Below are 20,935 nucleotides of genomic sequence, written 5' to 3'. Positions count from 1 at the left end.
GGTTTAAGTTATAGGTCAATCAAGGCTTATTTCCTTTTTTAGAGATCTAAGGTTTATAAATGACAAGAGTATAAGCCGAAATGTAAACATAATTTTCCAGGTGAGCTACTGTTACACCTTTTTAAAACCAGGTGATCGAGGCTTGCAGTCCACCAGTAGGTCGCTCCTCAGGGCTTATTTGGAGTTTATGTTGTTCTGGAAGCCTTCTGCATACCGAGGCGAGGACTCTGGGGGTTTAAATTTAGCCTTTTTAAAGATGATGCTTCCACAGCACATACAGCTCTGCTCCCCTTGCACTAAACCACACCAGGGGCAGTGCTTGAGTCGAGGGACCACAAGACCAGTGACACTTTAACACCATTTTTATAGGGATAAAGTAGCATTTAGAAATCAAATGCTTGATACCACACTGTAATATACAGCGTTTTCTGAAGCTTAATATGTCACAGTAATGGACAGTGTCACTGAGCTTTCAAGTGGAGCGGGACAAAGTTTGGCACTAAATCTACCAATGTATTAAACAAATGGATGTTGGTATAACTTGGTAGATTTGTGGTCTGATTTCTTGTTGTTCAAGGGTGTTAATTTTGAGTAGGTTTTGATGTTGTTTGAAACTTTTTGCTTAGGGTTTATTACTTATGGTTTACCAGATGGCATCACTGTTCACACATCACAATCACATACAGTACGTCCAATAATTGTGTAATACATGTAGATATGCCAGAGAAGATTGGAGTCACATTTTGGGGGTATTAACCTGTGGTAATCTGTAGTTGAATGGTTGAGAATTATTGATTAAACAGTTTAAAGAGAACATACCATATGTTTTGGAAACCAATGCCAAGGGATGACGAGTGCAAGCTCATGTTCTGATGAATGTTGTGATGATGGTAGGATTGGTTTGAGCTTCTCTGATGTAATTGGTTGAAGAGTTGTCAAGGTACGATGAGTGGAGTCAAGGGTCAGTGAAAATGAAGAGGGGTAAATACAAACTTTACAGTGTCAGATCTATTTTAATATATTATTATTATTATTATTATTATTATTATTATTATTATTAAGTTAAAATATACGATGGCCGACAAGGGCAAACACACTGCAATTTAGGAAAATACAAGCAAATAGACAAAACATAAGCAAATGAAAGAAAGAAAACATCTTCATTAATTTGAGAACACATGAGCAGCATTTAGAAAACACGCTGCAAATACACAAAACGACAGCGGAAGTGTTTTCAGAGGACACTAAAAAGTGCTGAACACAGCTTGGACACGCTTGTTGTCAAGTTTGTTGCCACGGTTTGGGACTGAAGTCGGGTCCGTGTATCATCTGTTCATGTTTATGTTGTGGGTTTCTGACTTCTGCAACTGCACTACTCTGCGCATGCGCTGGAAGTGGCCGCTGCACGTAGCCCACCCACAGTCTATGGCCCTCGTAAGAAATTGCAGAGCGAAAAAGTGGAATTCTATCAGTAAATTTAATGATTTGTGAGAAGATTTGGTGTTTTATGATACATATTAACCTTTACTGTCCTACCACTAGTGTTGACATGATAATCATATAGGCATTATTAGACCAGAAATACACACATTACACAGTCCGTCTGTCATTACTGATGAACCTGGTTATTATCTGTAATTAACAGTTGTTTGCCAACGTGTTGTTTTTTGGGTTTTTTTTTGTGTGTTTTTTTTTTTTTTTTTTTTTTCAAATTTACCGTGATTTATTAGTTTCAAAAATGCTTCACAAATTTTTTCTTGGAATCTGCGTGCTCCCGTGAGGTAAGTGCACACTGCAGATCAGACTGCACATGTGCAAAGTGGAGAAAGTACAAAACAAAATAACAGAAAAACAATGAATGGATGATACGGACCCAACTTCATGAGTCACAAACCTTTTTAGTGTCCTCTGGAAACACTTGGTTGTGTTTTATTTGCAGCGTGTTTTTTAAATGCTGCGCATGTATTGTCTAATGAAGATGTTTTCTTAATTTGCTTATGTTTTGTCAATTTGCATGTGTTTTCTTAAGTTGCATTGCATTTGCCCTTGTCGGCCAACGTATAAAAATAGTTTCTATGGCAACATGTTTTTTAGAAATTATTTTCTTGATTCTTCAGTTTCTTTCTGCAGATGTCAGGTAATTCACTCAGTTTGATCTGGTTAACTCAGATACTAATGGTTTAATAATGATAATATATCTCTGTGGACAATCCTGTCTCATACAGATTATGCAAATAGTCTATGCTATGTGGATTAGTGAACAGTGCATTTTATTTTTTTGCCTAAACTAAGTGATATTTAGTTTCCACCAGATAATATTTTAGGGGGAAAAGGACCTCGTCAAACTTGACAAAACAATCTCACCTCAAGGTCAATTTCGTAGCTGTTCTTGGGCTTTTGATCATATCACATGATTTTCATCTGTAGATAGAATTTGCCGAGTTGTCGTGGAATTGGAGATGTTTAATTTCTCTTTTTTCTGAGCACCTAAGGATTCTTCATCCATGTTGGCGTAAAAGTTCAACTTTTAAAGTTGATTCTTGACCTTGGAAACAGCAGCTGACCAAACAATCTCACCTCAAGGTTCATTTAGAATCAGAATCAGGTTTATTGCCAAGTAGGTTTTCACATAGCGACAAGGAATTTGCTGTGGTATTTTGCTGCATAACAAAAAACATAGTAAGAGAAAAGAAAAAGGAAAAAAACAAGTGCTGCAGTCGAGAATCATAAATATCAAACAGAAAAGTTTACAATAAAAAAACATGTAAAACATCTGTACAGTGTTAAAAATGGAGAGGATGGAATGTGCAAAATATCGACCAAGAAATGTTCAAATGTTTACAGTATAAAGAATAAGTGCAATGTACTGAATAATAAGATAATCCAAACATTTTGCGGTGATGTAAAGCATCGAGTCAGATATGGAGACTTAATGTAACATTTAGTGTCCATGGGGCGGGATAAGAGTCAGCGTCAGTGTTGAGGGCAGCTGCATTTAATAGCTGTTCTGGGGCTTTTGATTGTATCACATGAGGTTCAGTTATTTTTGGTGATAATATCCAGTATGAATGATTTTAAAAAAATCACCTTGGCAACATTGCATGTCTCCAAAAACCTATTAAAAATAGTTTCATATCAACAAGTCTAAGGAGAAGAGTTTTCTGTGGAAGTTATACTGTAGAAGAATAAATGGAAGCATATGGCTTCTTCTGATTGTTGTCTGTTGCCCAGATAGCTCAACTATGCTGATTTTGTGCAGATACAACCTGGAATAATGGAAAGTAACGAACACTATGGACTTGTAATTTCTTTTGTTAAAAAAAAATCTGTACCGTCTCAGTCATCAAGTCATCATTCCTGTACACTATGCAGCATTTACTGTATTGCAGTAGTTGATACCCTTGTAAAGTTTGCCTCTTCAATGAGAGTTGGAAATGGAGAAAAGAGAGAGAGAGAGAGGCAGCGTTGCGACCTCAAGTGAACCTCCCTCAGCTTGATTTAAATTAAATGGGAAGGATTTCCTCTGATGCTTTGCCATCACAGACTGCTCAATCAATACAGTGTGTTCATTGGCAGCTCTCTCCAGTCATCAGTACTGAAGGACAGCAAGCCTGCTGCCATCCCCATCATTTACGCAACCTTGATGTAAAGGTGGCATGACCTTATGTCACTAACTCTCTGTCATGCTTTTAATTTGGAGATGAGATGTGAGGGGGTTTGACTGGGGTGGCCCTGTTTAGTTAAATAACAGACTAATTGATCATTTAAGCCGACATTTCTGACATTATGTAAATATTTAATGCTGGATGAGCTCCTTTTTGGAGTTGCATTAAAATGTATGCATTTGGTGTATTGAAGATTTGTGAAAACTAGCTTTTATGATGTTGGTTTAGAAGAAGGTTAAGAATTTGTGAGTAAATACTGAACAATTCATATGAGCCCAAAATAAAGTTGAAAATGAATTAGAACAATATAAAATAATGTTATTAAATGTGAAGTTTTTATTCATCTCTGGCTGCTCTTGCACAGAGAAAAGGTCTGTGTCATTCAGTGCTCTTTTATTTTCCAGAAATAATTATGTTTTATCTTTGCATTATTCTATGTCTGTCTTCAACCTTGACTGGTGTTATAAAGCTTTTAAAATACCCATAAATTATGAAAGTGGTGAGACAAGGCTCAGCCAGTGTGTAGCCTCAGGTTTGTCTTTACCTGCAGGCCTTATGTAAATGTTAATTCCTAAAATACTCCATATCAATATGTTAAAACTCATTAACTGTAAAATAATCTATTAGCTTGCAATGTTAAGGACATAAGTTACCTACTATTACTTACATTTCTACTTGGCCTATGAATTATTTTGTCTTTATCGGGGCTGTGGCCTGTTTTTGCTGTCTCACAAATCAAAAGAATGCAACTGATTTTAATTAGCAAACATTATACAATCAAAATCAATACCTCATTTAAATTATTGGCTGTAAATACACTTACTTAACATTATCATTTCACACTCCGTGCATTAAGTTCCATACCATAACCAAAAATACAAATTAATTTAACTTGCACTGATATTTCAGTTTCAGCAGGAATGATTGTGCAGTATGCTGCTGTGGTGGTCCAGGCAGAGTGAGCAGTAGAATCTCAGTAGGAGCAGCAGTGTGAGTGGACTCTCAACCCAAATAATTACCTTCATTAATCAACCGAGGACTGAAAAAGGTGCAGACGGTGAGCCTCTTGCCATTTTGAGTGTCCCTTAGGTCACTCGGTTCATTTTCGTTTAATGCTGACACGGTTCAGTTTGTTGTCAGCTCTAATGGTTTTCTTCTAAACACCAGTTAGCAGTGTTGTAGCCTTTATTAATCCACCTTAAAGTCCCTGAAATGTATTTTCTCAATTAGTTTCTTACTGTGTGCGATGGGATCCTACATGAACACACTATTTTCTGCCAACAGTCTTTTGGTTGTTTCACCTGAGAAATTTCTGTATTTCTTTTTTTTTTCTCTTTTTGCTAGTTTGAAGTGGGTGGGGCCCAGTTGGAAAAAGGTGATGTTACTTACTTCTGTGCACCAATCAGAGTTTAGCAACATTTGAATCAGAAATTGATGAGTTAGTGGGCTGTTTGGTCAGTCAAATCTGATCACAGTCCTGATGAAGTTGAGTTTTTGAGTTTTACGCTCTTAATATATTAATTATAACGAAACACTTAAACCTGCAATGTCTGATTTATCAGCAGAAACAAGTTGTGAACAAACATTGACATCATTACCTTTTTAAGTTGATATGGTGAACTTGTTCCATCCAGCAGTTAGTTACTGAGCAACATTATCATTCATTTGGAGTCGTGTTTCTGGCCACCTGGCGAATGTAAGTCCAATTTTAGCTCTGTTTTTGGTCTCCACCAACTCCTGAGGGAAATATGTCTCTTTAGCTGCTAAATACTCCACTATGTTTACCAGGGCTCAGGCCCTTTGCTGCATGTCATCCCCCCTCTCTCTCCCCTGCCTTTCCTTTATCTCTCCAGCTATCACTATCACAATAAAGCAGTAATTCCCAAAAAAAAATAAAATAAAAACAATGGAACAAAAAAAAGTATAAATTATAGCCGCTTTAAGATTTAAGTTTTTTTCAGGGGCTTTAAGTTTGTGGAGCATGAAAGCTCCTTTACAGGAATGCCTTGCTATATAGTCACTGAAGAGCTCTGCTGGTACAGTTGGGTGCTATTTGCCTTGCTCAAGGGCACCTTATAGTAATGATAAGGGGGGATCAAGCACTCAATCACTTCCAAACCCAAATTTTAATGATTGCCACTATGGAATAATCCATTGTTTGAATTACTCATCCCATTTAACTTATTTTATGACAAGATACGATTTAAGGGTGTTTCACTTCAGGAAAACATGATTTTATTTGTCATTTTTAATAATTCACTCTTCTTTGGTTTTTCAGTAAGCCCACCAACATCCTAGAAACATCATTTTCTATTTGTTGTGTGCATCCAACCATGCCAGCTGCAGTCTAGAGATGACATCTTTTAGCTTGATGGATCTGGAAACCATTTCCCTCCTTATAGGGAGGGAGGTTTACCTTGTCACAGACTGCTACTGATGTATTGCAAAACACTTAAATGCTCAATTAATTTATGTTGTGTCACATCCTCTATTGACCCATAGCTGTTCTGTGTGTCTGAGGAATGAAAATTTTACCTTTGTTAAATCTGTTCTGAGGAAAAAGTGCTTGCCTTATCACGCTGCTGTCTTCTGAGGCTTTTGTAGCATTAGAGCTCAAATCATCTAAGGTTTGCATCAAATTTGAAACACAGAGAACTGACAGGATGGAGTATAAAAACAACTGTCAGCCTGGGTCAGGGGCTGAGAGCTTAGAGGGAGAAAAGAAAGCTTAAGTTGGGTTCAGGTGAATGTCTTCACTTCACCTGATGTCTCCACTTCTCTTTCAGTCTGTTTTTCATCTCACACACACACTGTGTGCCACTGTGTGCCTGTGTTCACTCTGTCTCATCCGATAGGATGATGGACTTTAGAGAGGCTCCAGCTTCGCCCCTGACCGGAGGCCCCCCATTTCTCAGTGCTCAGGTGGACACCTCAGCCTTGCACACATGGGGGCCTCTATTATTTGAAGCTGCTCTAAAGCAATATGCATGCAAACTAAGCCAAGAAAATCCAATTTGTTATAGGAACACGATATAAAACTTGGAGTCTGTGATCCATGGCAGTGTACTGCTGGGCAAAACTTGCTTGACTGCGGAATTTCATTTTATTTATTTATTTTAATATAGAGCTCAGATGTGCGGTGCATTATTCATTTTGACCCATGATGTCGTCTCAGACATGCACACCTACACACACTCTGCATGCTCATATGTCTGCACATGATGTGTGACAGTGATAGCATAATGTTTAAATGCATCTTCAGTGACAAATCTCTGTGTGTAATTCCTGAGGTCAGAAAGATGTCTAGTCTTTGAAGTGTGTATTGAAGACATTTTTTTAAAAATAAAGATGTCTTTGTGGATTCTCTGAGGCTGTGATCACCTGCAGAAAGTTCAGAACTACTTTTGGGATGCATTTTTGGAGGTCAAGATATGTTTGAAATACTTCTATGGCAATAATAATACAAAAACAAGACAAAAATAAGTACACACATTGGTATAAACATGATGTGAATGCCCAGTAATTTTCTACAAATGGCAGTGAATAATAATGTTTTAAAACTAAAGCTAAGTTAACATTTTAAGGCATAAATTTGGTGTGTTTTGTCAACTTCTGGCCCTGTGCTCCCAGTACTTGTCCTTGAATAAGCTATCAAAACAGTTCAGAGAGGATATCTGTCCTAGGTGATCCAGCAGAATTTGAGCATTTTTTAGAAGCAAGTAGATTTTTTTTCCTAAATCTACCTAGTAAAAAAATCTGTCATAAAAATTAAACCTAGACCTAAATCAAACTTGGCTAAGGGAGCACCACACCTTGCTGAGAGAGGAGAAACGAAAGGAGCTACAGCAGGAGTTACCTGTCAAACCACAAAGAGTGACCAAAAAATGTGACTACACAAAACACCACAGAAACATATACAGGCTGAACAGACAGGGTGAGAGCAATATCCTGCAAATAAGGTATATGAGTGCTCTGTAAATCTGCTTGTTAATATAAAATAATACTAAATGAATATTTTACATACAATGGTCTGAATCCTAACATTTCCTGCAGCACACACTGCAGCTTGATATTTTATTTATTTATTTTTTGTACTCTGGAGCTGAATGGCTGTTTGCCGACAAGAGACATGGATCTTAATCTCAATCAGTTATGACGGAAAGCAGTCTGGCTTTTGTAGAAAATGACTGGAAACAAAGTGGCCCAGTGGAACTGCTACTGCTGCTTAAACACAGAACTGAGCAGATGAACTATTATTGGGGCGCCGTGGGCTTCTGTGGAAGTTTGTCTGTCTCCTACAATTTACTGGCGAACTGGCAAAGTTCACTGGGAACAACTGGTAACAACAGAACTAAACGTTTTGCATGACAGTAAAGTTCTTACATTTATTCAATGACCAAGACAGTAACAGTAGTGGGAGATTTCCAGCTTTCCACATCACTGAATAGTGACATGTAGGCATAAATAGGTATAAGTAGGTATAAATGGTCATTGCTTTTTGTGCCCAGAATTTTGTTCTTGACGAGTTTGTATGAAAGATGTGACCGAATAATGTAAAGCTACTTTTGTATACGAGCTTTGTAACTCATTGTTAAGACTTAATTAACCATTTTACATGTAATATGCCTCTCATATCCATTAATTAATTTTTATTATGTTTTATTAAGTTATTTTTTTATTATTATTAATATTTTCTGTTTAGGCTATTTACTTACTTCGTTTACTTAATAATGTCTGTTATTTTATTATCACTGTTATTTACTTTATTTTTGGGTAATTTTGTGTCAAGATTATTGACAGCTGGAGACAGGGGTGGAACGAGGGTGACTGGGGGAGAAACATTTCTTTGTCTTGGTATGATGAAAAAACAAAATGCCAATAAATATATTTGTCAAAAACATTATGGAACCAGTGAGACATCACTAAATTTACCCAGCAGATAAAGAAAGATCTGTTGCATCCCTGTTTCCGTTTGAGATGTATGAAGGAGCTGCAGGTGCAACTGACTGTATTGACTTTGTATCAGATCTGATAATAGATGGAGCTGCAATAGAATGTGGCCGAACCAAACGTGCGGCATAATACAGTGCGCTGCGAAACAGCGCGTATGTGTAGGAATCCGTAAGTCCCGCGGTTGAGAAAATGTAGTGCAAAGGAAAGAGCTGTCTGACCGCACTGTAAAGCGGTGAGAATTGTACTTTCATAGCGTACACGTAGACTGACTAATTTTGTTTTTTAGGTTGAACTTTTTTTGGTGGTTAAAATATGTATTACTGTTGATTCCCATTCAAAACAATACAGAGCTGAGCGTCTGTGGCGGAGCAGCTGTCTACTTCTCCAAACTGGCTGAGCGCCGACCGACATCTACTGTAGGTAATACACTGACTATTGATAAGTGCCTTATACAACCCCACTTCAAAAAACCTGAACTATCCCTTTAATAATTTTTAGACACTCTCACTATATCTCCCATTTTCTACAGCTCTCCGAGGTTTTAAAAATTTAACATGAGTTTGGAACATTGTGAATGATAACTTAATTATTTATGGTCAGGTGGTTGACAGATCACTCATGAGTGCAGAGATTCTTTAGATCTGTGATACTTTCACAGCCTGGAAAGTAAAATAAGAAAATATACACACAGAAACTTCAGAATCATTTGAACCTCACTTTAAGAAACATTGTTCTGATAGGCACCAACATCGGTCCTTATCCAGCTTATCAGGTTGTAGTTCTCACACATCCACACTGTATCTACTTTGCTCTCCATGTTGTTAGCTAAGCTTCACTAAAACAAGAAGCTCAACCTGTACTTAGCACCCTGCCTGACATTTATGAGAAACACGACGCCTGAGCAGTCAGAGCAATTTAGGCAGACTACACGCTGAGACAGTGTGAACAAGGAGACAAACGTGCTGGAAGTTTCCCTTCAGTTTCTAACCCCAGTCTGCCTTTTTTCCTTCTCAAAGTCTGCCTGTTGATCTCCACTGAGCATGTGCAAAGCATGCGTGTCAAAATAGCAGCGCTGAGGGATTGAACAGATTCACCTTTTCTCAAGTTCACATTGGTGGCAGCGCCGGGTGAGTTGTGGGAGTTTATTTGGCACGCTGGAGCATCTGTAGCTCTCGGGTTTCGGTTGGTGGATGCATCGGGCCGCACACACACACCTGTCGCTGTCTGTTAACGCACACAGAGGCTGGCTGCTTAGTGAACGAAGTACAAGAAGAAAAAAGAAAGCAAGAGAAGCGTGGGAAACGTTGAGGGACTGTTGAAGAGCGGAGACACATCCAACAGTGCCAGTGGTCATTCAACAGAAGCTCTAACCAGAGTGACACTTTTTTTTGTTTTGTTTGCTAGAGCGGTGAATTTTCGGACCTGCAGGATCCAAAAGGGATATTGAGGGGTAGTGAGGACGGGTGGGGTTGGGAGAGGGCAGGGTCAAGTTCCCGCTCTACACTTGGAAGCTTGGTAAAGCAGCCACCCAACCCCTCACTTGCCTCCTCCCGCTGCAGGCCGGAGCCCTATACATAGTACTGATGCTGCTCTTTAGCTGTCTAGCAGATGGTCACACTGCTGCCGCAAGGATCACTTTGCCTCAGATTCACCAGATTCTCTGGCTTGGGATCAAGTCAGGGGTGCAGAGAGAGACAGAAAGTGTCTTGGCTGTGGGTACACATGGCTATTTCATTAGTTTTTGAGATCTGATCATAGCGATTGGATTTTTATGAGAGAACGGCACTACTTATCCATTCTTGAAATTAAAACCCCCCATACACAGTGCCTCTTGTGGTTGTATTTATTTAGAACGATGTTACATTATCATCCATTCTGCTCTTCCTCCCATTGCTTCACACTGCTCAGATGACTGGATGGCATCCAGTCTATGTAGCATTTCGATCCCACCGCAACACTGACTACTTCTGGTTCTGAAGCTGCACTATCAATGTGAGCAAAAAGCAATTTTGGTGTATCTTGAGTCTTTCAATGTGGTTGTCAATTTTAAACAAACTTAACTATGCATGAATATGTATCATTGCCTGACTGGTGTATCATTTTAGTGTCACATGTTGGACCTAATTGCTGCCTTCAAGGATTTTCCATACTGACAAATAAAACATTTCATGAAATTGGTCAAATTTATAGAACAATTTCACACAAAAAATTAGCTGTTAGCTGTTACATAAGCCTTAAAAATGTAGCTATAATATGCCACTGGTGCCAGTTTCATAAGGCCACCAGAATTCCAAACAGCTGAAAAGAAAGAGGCGTATTTACTTGATTTTAAAGAGGTGACAAGTCTTCAGTCATCCCGTGGCCATATAGAGTTTCCCTATCTGTAGCCTGAAACAACAAACTGTGTTTCCTCCATCACACAACTACTAGGAAAGCTGCAGCAATGATTCAGAGCCAACACTGATGCTTTCTGCTATCAGTAATCGCCTCCCCGAAGACCAAAGTTGAGTTGTGGGGTATTTAAAACACTGTTGGTATGGACTGCAGTACCAGCTCAGCCCCTCATTCACTTTGCCATGACATTTAACTTTACTTTATCCATTAAAACTGCTTGAAGATATACTTTGGTCAGTTTATGTACGATACAAATCTGTCTCTAAAAAGGTTGTTGATCAGTCCCAAAGAATCGGGTACTTTGCCTTTTTGTTGGATCAGCTCTAATTAGCTTCTGTGCTAATTAGCTGTTGTATAAATCACCAAATGCCCCTTTGACCATAATTTGTTTATTCATCAATTTCAGTCACATTTTACTCTTTAGGCAGCTCTTTAGTTTCTGTGGGATAATAATGATCATCTCTGAAGCAGAATGGACTTCAACTATACAGTGAGTTGTCGATAATATTTTACCATTAGTAAAAAAAATAAATAAAGATGTTGATTTGTTCAAGCCTTGAACTAATAATTTGTAGTGTAAGATTTCACAACGGCTTCATACTGCTTAATAAATTCAAAGTGTGAACTTTGACATCTGCTGAAAGAGCAGAAAAATCTGTCCTGATCCCCAGAAAACTGTTCTGGATTTTCCTTGTTTCCATTTTCATCTGTACTGCAGTGTGAAATTACAAATTAGTAAATGCAATTTTCTCATTTATTGTTGGATACAGGATATGGTAATGAATGCTTTCTAATGCAGAAAAACATCTGACGGTATAATGGGGTGCATTCAAAAACTGAAAAACCTTCTTAAATAATTTTGTTTTACACAAGAGTCTGACCATGCAGGGACTTTTATTTTGCAATCATGCTAAATTTCCTAGTTTTGGGTCCAGAGTGCCATTGTTTTGAAACAGAGAAATAGAGAGGCTCTGGGTGCTGCACAGCCTGTATCTAAACCTATTGAATTAATACTGCTGTGAAGGAGGTGGGAGCCAGAACCATGGCAACCATCAGCTCAGATTAGTGTGGGACGTGAGCTGGCAGGAGACATGCACACACTCTCACATACACACATGCAGTATACAAACAAATCAATATCTGTGTGTGTGTTGTTAAATAGAGCCCGACCTTCTCAACTCTGACAGATACAGATGTTCATTTATTGGTTGCAGTGATTGAATCGAGGTTTTCCACTCTCCCACAGAGATACCAAAGGTAAAAGGTTTAGAAATGATATTGCTCAAAGCTGCTTTGCTGTTACCGCTATTGATTAATATAGTTTTTGTTTTGGTTTCTGCTGCTGAAATGGTTGTCTGTTCTAATTTAACAAGACATTTCCTTGCGTTTCCTTTTAACTGATTTCCGCAACAGTCTCTTTAAATTAAAAATGACCTCTCCATACCTTATAACTCTAGGTGCCTTATTTTACTTTACCAAATCATGACAAATATGTATGGCAATTTTTTTTTGTATTGTTATATAAAAATGTCAGTTCTTTGCTATGATGGATCTTGCTCCTCTGGGCACATTCACAATAAAATGTGATCATTGATTTTGAGGCTACCCAGTCTGCCCCCACCCCATAACACAAAATCTAAGGGTTTATATTTTATGCTACTTTTATCTGAAAGCTAAGTTTCATTAGCAGCAGTGACCTCCATCAGTTAACAGTGCATATGTGGGTGTCAGTTTAAAAACCTCAACTGTAGTGTATTTTGAGTCCCAGTGAGGATGGCAGGAGAAACAGCAAAACTGAGCCAATATAGATTATTTTCTTGTCCCATCTTGTTTATTTTGAATAGGTCACTGTCAAACATTTTTGGCTTTAACGCTCCTCTCTCCTCTGGCAGGATGATGAGGTGGTGCTCCAGTGTGTGGCCACCGTCCAGAAGGAGCACCGCAAGTTCTGCCTGGCCGCCGAGGGACTCGGAAACCGTCTGTGTTACCTGGAATCCACATCTGATGCTAAGGTGAGGATGGCACACAGCTGTATTTAAATTTACATTTAAAGTCTGCTGGAGATATTATGAAGATTATGGGGCTCAAGTACCCCTTGTTGGGAATCACTGTGTTAGTGGACACCCAGAAGTTTGAAAGAGGAAAGCTGCTTTCCTGATTAAATAATAAAAAGAATGAGGATTTACAAAATATAATATTCAGCAGAGACATTCCTGAAATGTAATTAACTGAGTGCAGCTTACTCAAGGTCTTGAAATTGGCCCATATATGAATATTCAGATATTTACTTTTGTATAAACCAGACATGAGACTAGACTGGAGGACGATTTTAATTCTGATGAAGTGTAACAGAAAAGCTGTACTAGTATCTCTGTTTTCCTGTCTTGTTTGTGATTACATCTTCCAGTAATTAGATCCTTGAAAAAATTGGTACCTATCCTCCTTTTGAAAAAATGTGTCTCCTGCATAGTTAAATTAGATACACAACATAATGTGGCATCCAAAATAAGTCTGCAGTCCAGTTTTGTTCCTTGGCAGTCTCTCTTCCTGATAGTGTAAATCAAAGAGACACTTGTGATTTCTTTCACTGAAACCCATCTGTTTATCCTCTTTCCCTCCCACCCGCTCTTATTGAGATGAGCTTTCCCGTCAAATAATGGGAATAAATTAGAAAGTGCAGATCCTGCTCAGGCCCTATGGTGCAAAGTACAACTACTTAGATGAAAACAATCTCAAAATGGGTGCCATGGTGGTGCGGAGGAAAAACACACCCCCACCTCTGCGGCTATCCAGATTCAGTTCCCAGCTGTGGTGCTTCCAGCTTGGCCAGGACCCCAACAAACACAACTGACAACTAGTTATGGATCATGTACTTGCTTCTGCACTGGTGCATCCCTGTCGTTGATCATGGGGCCTGGGCAGACAAAACAACAACAAATATGATATATAGAGGATGGTTTTGACCACATTCGTTGTTAGAGGAGTGAAGTTTCTCATTGTGACTGTGTGATAAAAATTAGCATTTTGCTGCCTGTGGTGTTGTAGCAGCACAACAGAGCTGTCAGTATTCTGTTACACGTCTCATTAATCTTCTGTTTGACATGATGTACTGTGTGGTCTTCAGAAAAAAAGACATGTTGAAATGAAGCAGATCGTGTTGGTTCTGGAGAATATGCATCTTAATAGGAACATAAGTGTTGTATATCATTATGTGCAACATTAGTCACAATATTTTCAGTTATTTCATTAACAGTGATATTTTTGAGACATTTCAATGGGGAGAGCAAGTTGGTTGTCAGTCAGTAATGCAGATGTACGTGGGATAGACAATGCAGCTTATATATGTATGTATACTGATGATGTTCTTACTGTTTATTTTTGGCTTCACACTGACTTTACGTGTCAGAGTGATAATCACATGATCACAACCGCAAAACTCTCCAGTGCCAGGTTGGGATGTTTTAATGACTTGTGCATATCAAGTAAAGCCTGATTTAATTGGGCCACTGAGCAATAAGATTTTGGATGTAATTTGGGGATGTGAGGGCTTGTTTCTGTTCACCCACCTCTGCAGTGCTCTAGGCAGCCCATCCCAAACACCTCTCTCCTCTCACCTTTGTACCGGTGACAATACTTCGGGCTTCCTTGGGTGTGAAATGTGGCTGAGTTTGGCACGAGGGGAGGGGCTGTCATCTGCTGGCTGATCTCAGGTGTTGACACCTCATTTCCCAGACGAAGCCCGACTGCCCGCCGCTGCTGATAGAGCGAAATAAGGCCGGAGTGAAACGGGGAGTTGTTAGGTCAGAGTTCTGAGGCGGTGTTTTAAATATCAGTGTTTTAAATAACATTTCTATCATCATATGTTCTACCATGGCATATTGTAAGCTTGGGCAATTACAGTGGCATCATTCATTCATAAATTTGAATAATCATTAGGAAAAATATCATCTTTGAATTAAGTGAACTCCTAAAAGCCTCTTCCTTACCCACCTTTTAATGTAATTTCATATTAAAGCAACTCAAGTGTGTGTATAGATAAACAAAATAGCTTGATATACATATACAGTACATGCAGCATATTTATTACGTTCATGCCCATTTTATCATAACTGTTTATATCTAATATATTGTTTTGATTGTGTTACAGGATAAGGCTGGCGATATTCCATATCATTTATACTGTCAACAAATCCTATGAAAAGACCAAAATGATCAATGCCTCTATACTTTCTAACTTCCCCAGACTGTCTGTGGCTTCAGAAGCCCATTTGTTCCTCCTGAAGACGTAAATCTTAAAAAAACAACTTTTTTTTACATTTGAATTAGTAGAACAGTAGACGATCTTGAAAAGATGGAATAATTAATTTTATTTAACTATTTGATTTCTTTTGAATAGCCTGCATATGATGTAAGACTCTAGATTGTCAAATAATACAGTTTGATCTTTCGAAGGATCATTTTACCTATTTTTACAGCTTATATTATTGTGTTGAATCAAGCCCCCTATAGAGTATGGAAAAAAAAATTTAACATTTTAAAGGTCACTGAGACAGTCTCTTCTATTTCCAGACAAGGGAGAATGTTCACTATGTCTGCCCAACCCTGGAAGAAGTATGATAATTGGAAAATTAAAGGTGAATAATTCATAAGAAGTGTAAGGTCTGCAGCAGATTGCGAATTATTACTGTTAGAAGGTCGTATGACACCACAGGTGTAGCTGCGTCATGTAATGTTGCATCCTCCTGCAGGCAAAAGTAAATATTCAGCTGACCCTGTCTGAAGGTTTATGGTGAGATAACTAGATTTTGGGGATGCTAACTTTTTATAAATGTCTTTTCCATTATATTTCTTGGATTTTTTTGTTACTGGAAACATCTGGGTGTAAATGTAATTAAATAATGAATATCTGAATGGACAATATTTGTGTTCAGGCCACTGATTGCAGTTCACTGAACTGGACACAAGCACACACCATCCTCATTATCACCCAGCAGCCCTCCCCTCTGCTCACATTTCTCACTTCACTGCAGAGGTCAAGGGTCAGCCGGTTGTGTTACTGAACCAGGGCAGGCACCCAACCCAACACCTTAAATTCTTCCTTGTCCTCTTCTGTGTTAGGGAGAGATGGGTAGCAGTGCATGCTATGTGAAGCTGGCTATTGTTATGAAATAGAAATAAACTGTAAGTATGTACAAATTAATATTAGGATCATTCATGGATATGATGTCAGGGATATGAACTGATATGGGGGTGTGGGAGTTGTTGGGCTATGGCTAATTTGTTTGTTTACGTGTTGTTTACGCATCACAGTCAGCAGTGTAATGTTAATCAACAGTGCCATCTAGCACGTAAGAAAGTAAATCATTTTTTCACAATTTGACAAGCAAGTAACAAACAGGCCCCCAGGTCTGCCTCTGAACTGCTTTTGAGTTGCCAGTAGCATTATATAATCTCAAAAGACTTATTTTGATTCTTCAGTATCCTCTCTTTGCATTGGCTCTTTGAATGAACTTCAGTTGCCTTTATTTATTTCCATCCCAGTAATACACACCCCCTTGTTGTGGACAATCTCTGATCACTGAATAATTTATGATTATCAGTTATTACTGAATTTACTGAATCCTAGCAGCCATGCATTGAAAGTTTAAACAGTTAAACTTATAAACAGTTTGCTGAGAGTGAAAGCCAGATCTGAAGCCTATTATAGAGGAGAGCCAAACAACACAGTGTGCTGAGGAATGAGGCCTAGCCAAACTAATTATTGGTCATTGCAGCCGCGGGTTGTACACCTTTTGACAGCCCTCCTCATAATCCACAGCCACTTGTTAGCAACACACCAGGATGGCAAAGAAGTTGCAAGTCATCAGAATTATTTATGAGCACCATTCCTCACTGAGCTGTTTAATCATTTCAGTTGGTCTGTTGTCTCAGATCAGGGCCTGCACTTCATTTCGTAACCAATTACTGCTGTGAAAATAATTATCAAATATGAGAATGTAGATAAAATGTTACATGCATATATGCATGTGTGCATGTGTTAAAATAAATCCACCACTTTAAAGCACTGCATCTACCTGTTATTAAGTCAGTTAATTTCTTTACGATGCATAAAGATATATAGAAAAGAAGAGAGAAGAATTTGGATATGTAGCATCACTGTCACTAGAATGAAAGACATGACAGGTCCCAGCAAACATGTGCTATAGAGTAGAAAAATGTGTACACAGTGTATAGGCACCAAAAGGAAATTTGAAGCAATGTCTAGTTGTCCACACTGTCAGCTCGTGTGTTTATGGATTTGGTCAATTAGAATTTGAATATCTTTCTGATGTCAGTTGTTTCCAAAAATGCTTAAATATATATTTATTTACTGTGTCATAACAGGCCCCAGTTTGGAGCTACTTTAGACTGACACTGCAATTTTTATTTAGGTCACTGCCTGCACATCACAGTCCATCGACTAGCTTGGATACTACACTTGTCAACTTTTACAATGTCAATGCGCATCATAGAAGTTTTATTATATATTTCTACAAGTCTTTAGCTCTGAGTTCTTTAGTCTCAAATTTTAGAGAAGAGTATCAAGTTTTCCTTAAGTGTTTATGTTGAGTCTCACAATCTGCCACTGCCATGTCAAAAATCAGAGTTCTGTAGCTCAGGGATTGGGGTGCAGCAGCATATCGTCGAGGCTATACATGTAAGAAAAGGGCAAAAACAGTCAAGGAAATTCAAGGAGAATAAACTCCTGCCATACTATTTTTGTACCCAGGAGAGGAGCCTGCTATTGCTCAAAACACCTTGTGGTTACCTCTTGAACTAATGTTTCTTTCCCTCTGTCTCTTGTTCTCCTCTCCTTCCTACCATCTCTCCCTTCTTACTTCCTTGTCTTCCTCTCCTTCCATCCTGCAGTATGTTCCTCCAGACCTATGTATTTGTAACTTTGTGTTGGAGCAGTCCCTGTCAGTGCGGGCCCTGCAGGAGATGCTGGCTAACACTGGGCAGAACAGCGAAGGGGTGAGTACTTCCCTCCTTTCCACTGATACCCCACTGCTCTCTGTCTCATGCACACAAACACACTCAACACTTGCATACACAAACAAATACATGCACACTCATGTACACAAATCATTCTGTAGTCTACCAGTAGCACAAAATGCCCTTGAGGTGTTTTTATTTTTTACAGTATACGTTTCAGTTAGAAGTCTCACTCTCATACCATATTTCTGTGATCTTGCTTTTTGTATGTAGTGTAACAGAATAATGCTCTTCACAGCTGTTTTCCACTAAACGTAATTTAGCTTCAGGGATATGTATTGAGTGAACTTGAAAAGAAATCCCATGCTGGTAGAGCAGTCACAGTACTGGAAATACAAATGCACTAAATCTGCTTAGAGGAGGCTTCTCAGTTTAAATACAGGAAACTGGCCTGATTGGAAATCCTTCAGGCATTTTTGAGGCCACCCAATCAAGGCCAAGTCCAGCCATGAAGCTTTTGCTGTTGTTCCCAAATGATGCATTCAAATGCTGTCAGATTTTTCAGGAATAGAACCGAAGAAAGGAAGAAAGAAGCACTTCAAACCTCTTTTTTAATGTCAGATTGGGAAATCAAATATAGATCAAGCACAACTTTGTGGAGTTGTAAATTTACATTTATTATTCAAGTAATTTAATTGTAACATCTAGCAAAATTTGATGCTGACAATAACTAGCAAGTACCTGTTTGCTCTGCTAGCTGGATCTTGGACAAGTTGGACAAGTTGTCCCACTTCCCCAGTTGGAGAAAAGTACATCTGATAAGCACATTAATGTGACTTGAACCCACAAAAATAGATAACTTTTTTTCTAAGTCAAAAATTTTGATTTTATACACTCAAAACACCTAACCTAGCAATTTACGTCATTGCTTGTCTTAAATATCAACTTGTCACATTATAAAGATACTCTTTAGTAAAAGTAACTTTTGAATGTAAATTAAGTGAAATCAGCACACACAGATATATTGACAACAAACGTATGATGGACTTTTGCCCTGCAAGGAGTTTTTGTTTGTTTTGATGGGAGAAGGTAGTTTTTTTTCCCCAGCTAGTGAGCTTTTAAGTCTTAAAGTATCTACACAAATAGAACATCTTAGGAAGGTCAGTAAAAGTAACAAATGCAATTTGAGAAAGTAACTTAGAACTGTACCGTATTACTGTAATTACTGTAATGGCTAACTACTGTAATGCACTGCCCATATCAATGTGTATGAATGGAAGAATTTAAACAACCAGAAACAGGGTCCCTTTCAGCAAGGCACTGGAAAAGGTGACCAGAGCTAAGATATTTAAACTAACAAATTATACAATTAATTATTTTGCACATACTTCAAACTATTTCTGCAGTAAATTTTTACTGCGATAAGTGACTATGTTAAAAATCACTAAGTAGGTTGGATCAAATCCCAATAGCATTTAGAGCAAGCAGACAGACCACACCTAGCAATAATCTGAACTACTTTAACTCCAATTGAATTCTAAATAGAAGCTGTCTGTTTTAATTCTCTGTAACATGTTCCTGTTTTGGAAAAAGAGATCAGAAGGCTCTGATAATAAAAGGCCGTTGAGGGTCAAAGAAAGGAGGGAAATTGCTGCTGCATCAACAGCCTCCTCTACCTCCACTCCCTTGATTTACGCTAAACAGTGTAAGCCCCGTCCTCCTGGCTCCGCTCCAGCTCACTTGGCATGTTTATTAGAGCAGGTAAGTAATCTCTGATCGGGAAGAGACTCCGTAGCGCCGCAGGGATGTCATCAACAGCACTGAAGCATTCCGTGAGCTACGTGTGGTCTGTAAACCCCTGTCAGATGCTCATATTCACTCATGCTGCTGTGCTCTAACAGAGTCATTTCATGTGTCATTTAATCTCATCACGCAGCACTTTTAGATCTAGAGGGGGAGGTCAAGAGACGGGAAGGGATGGCATCACCCTTGTTTGGATGAAATGTTGAGCCCTTTCCTTCTAATATGTTTTGGGAAAAACTAAGAGAAAACAGTGCTTAATTCTCAAATAGACCCTAGCATTACATTTGGACAAACAAACCACTTCATACAAGAAATTGCTTCTTAGTGGTGGTAGTTTTTTTTTTCATCACTGTTCTTATTGGATACACATGGTCTTTGTTGATTTTGAAATCATTTCTCAATTGATGGGGCCCAATTATTATTAGCTAATACTTAGGGCAGACCACTGGTATCTAGGAACAGAGATGACAAAGCTATGGTAGCATGAGTCATTCTGCAGTACAGCTGCAGCTATTAGAGAAACCCAAGCACTACACAGTATTACGGTGCTATTTGCAAGATGAATTGAGTACAAAATCCCACAATACTAATGCAAGATAGCCCAAATTGTGTGTTGTGCTGTACGGCTCTGGCTACCTCTGTATTTTCATGCACAACATAGCCTTCGGGCACAGATGGTTCTTTAAGTGTCTTATTTTGTACACCGCTTGGGTCCTCTCCACTGGTGAATCGGGCCTGCATTGTTATTAGCCTGGGTAGCAGATTTGTTTTGTGCTCAACTGTGCAACATTGTTGGCTGGCCTTGTTTGGCAAGACAACATGATGTTGGCTAGAATACAAACTCTCTGGTAGCAAGGCTAATAAATCACCCTCCTCTTCCTTTCCACTCTAAGGGTCCATTTCTCTCTACTGTTGCTCTCAGATTTGTGTAATTGACTGCCATACAGTCCAATAACACATCTTCTTTTCATTTGTATTTGTGTGTTACTAGAGTGCTGACCATGAAAAATGGGTAGGTCCATCAGTTTGTTCATCCATCATGTTGTCAGTGTGCATGAGAGACGTACTGACTGCCAAACGAAAGGGTTGAACTTTTGGCACATTCACTTGAAGTGACGCCTATTTCTCGATTGCCATAAAAACTG

At 38.7% G+C, this 20,935-nt stretch overlaps 1 protein-coding gene across 10 annotated transcripts in view; it reads left to right on the top strand.

Moving 5' to 3' along the window:
- ryr3 (ryanodine receptor 3) overlaps positions 1–20,935 on the top strand; it is a 119,921-nt gene that overhangs the window by 4,886 nt on the left and 94,100 nt on the right. For 5 of the 10 annotated variants that reach the window (XM_044169285.1, XM_044169281.1, XM_044169275.1 and 2 more), the window contains exons 2-4: positions 12,905–13,024; positions 17,922–18,026; positions 20,782–20,802. In XM_044169285.1, coding sequence (XP_044025220.1) covers positions 12,905–13,024; positions 17,922–18,026; positions 20,782–20,802 — 246 coding nt within the window. The remainder of the gene's footprint in view (positions 1–12,904; positions 13,025–17,921; positions 18,027–20,781; positions 20,803–20,935) is intronic. The other 5 variants (XM_044169284.1, XM_044169282.1, XM_044169283.1 and 2 more) reach the window with 1 other exon arrangement.

This window comes from Siniperca chuatsi, linkage group LG16 (assembly GCF_020085105.1).
Source record: "Siniperca chuatsi isolate FFG_IHB_CAS linkage group LG16, ASM2008510v1, whole genome shotgun sequence".
Lineage (NCBI taxonomy): Eukaryota > Metazoa > Chordata > Actinopteri > Centrarchiformes > Sinipercidae > Siniperca > Siniperca chuatsi.
This window is presented reverse-complemented; position numbering and strand designations above follow the sequence as displayed.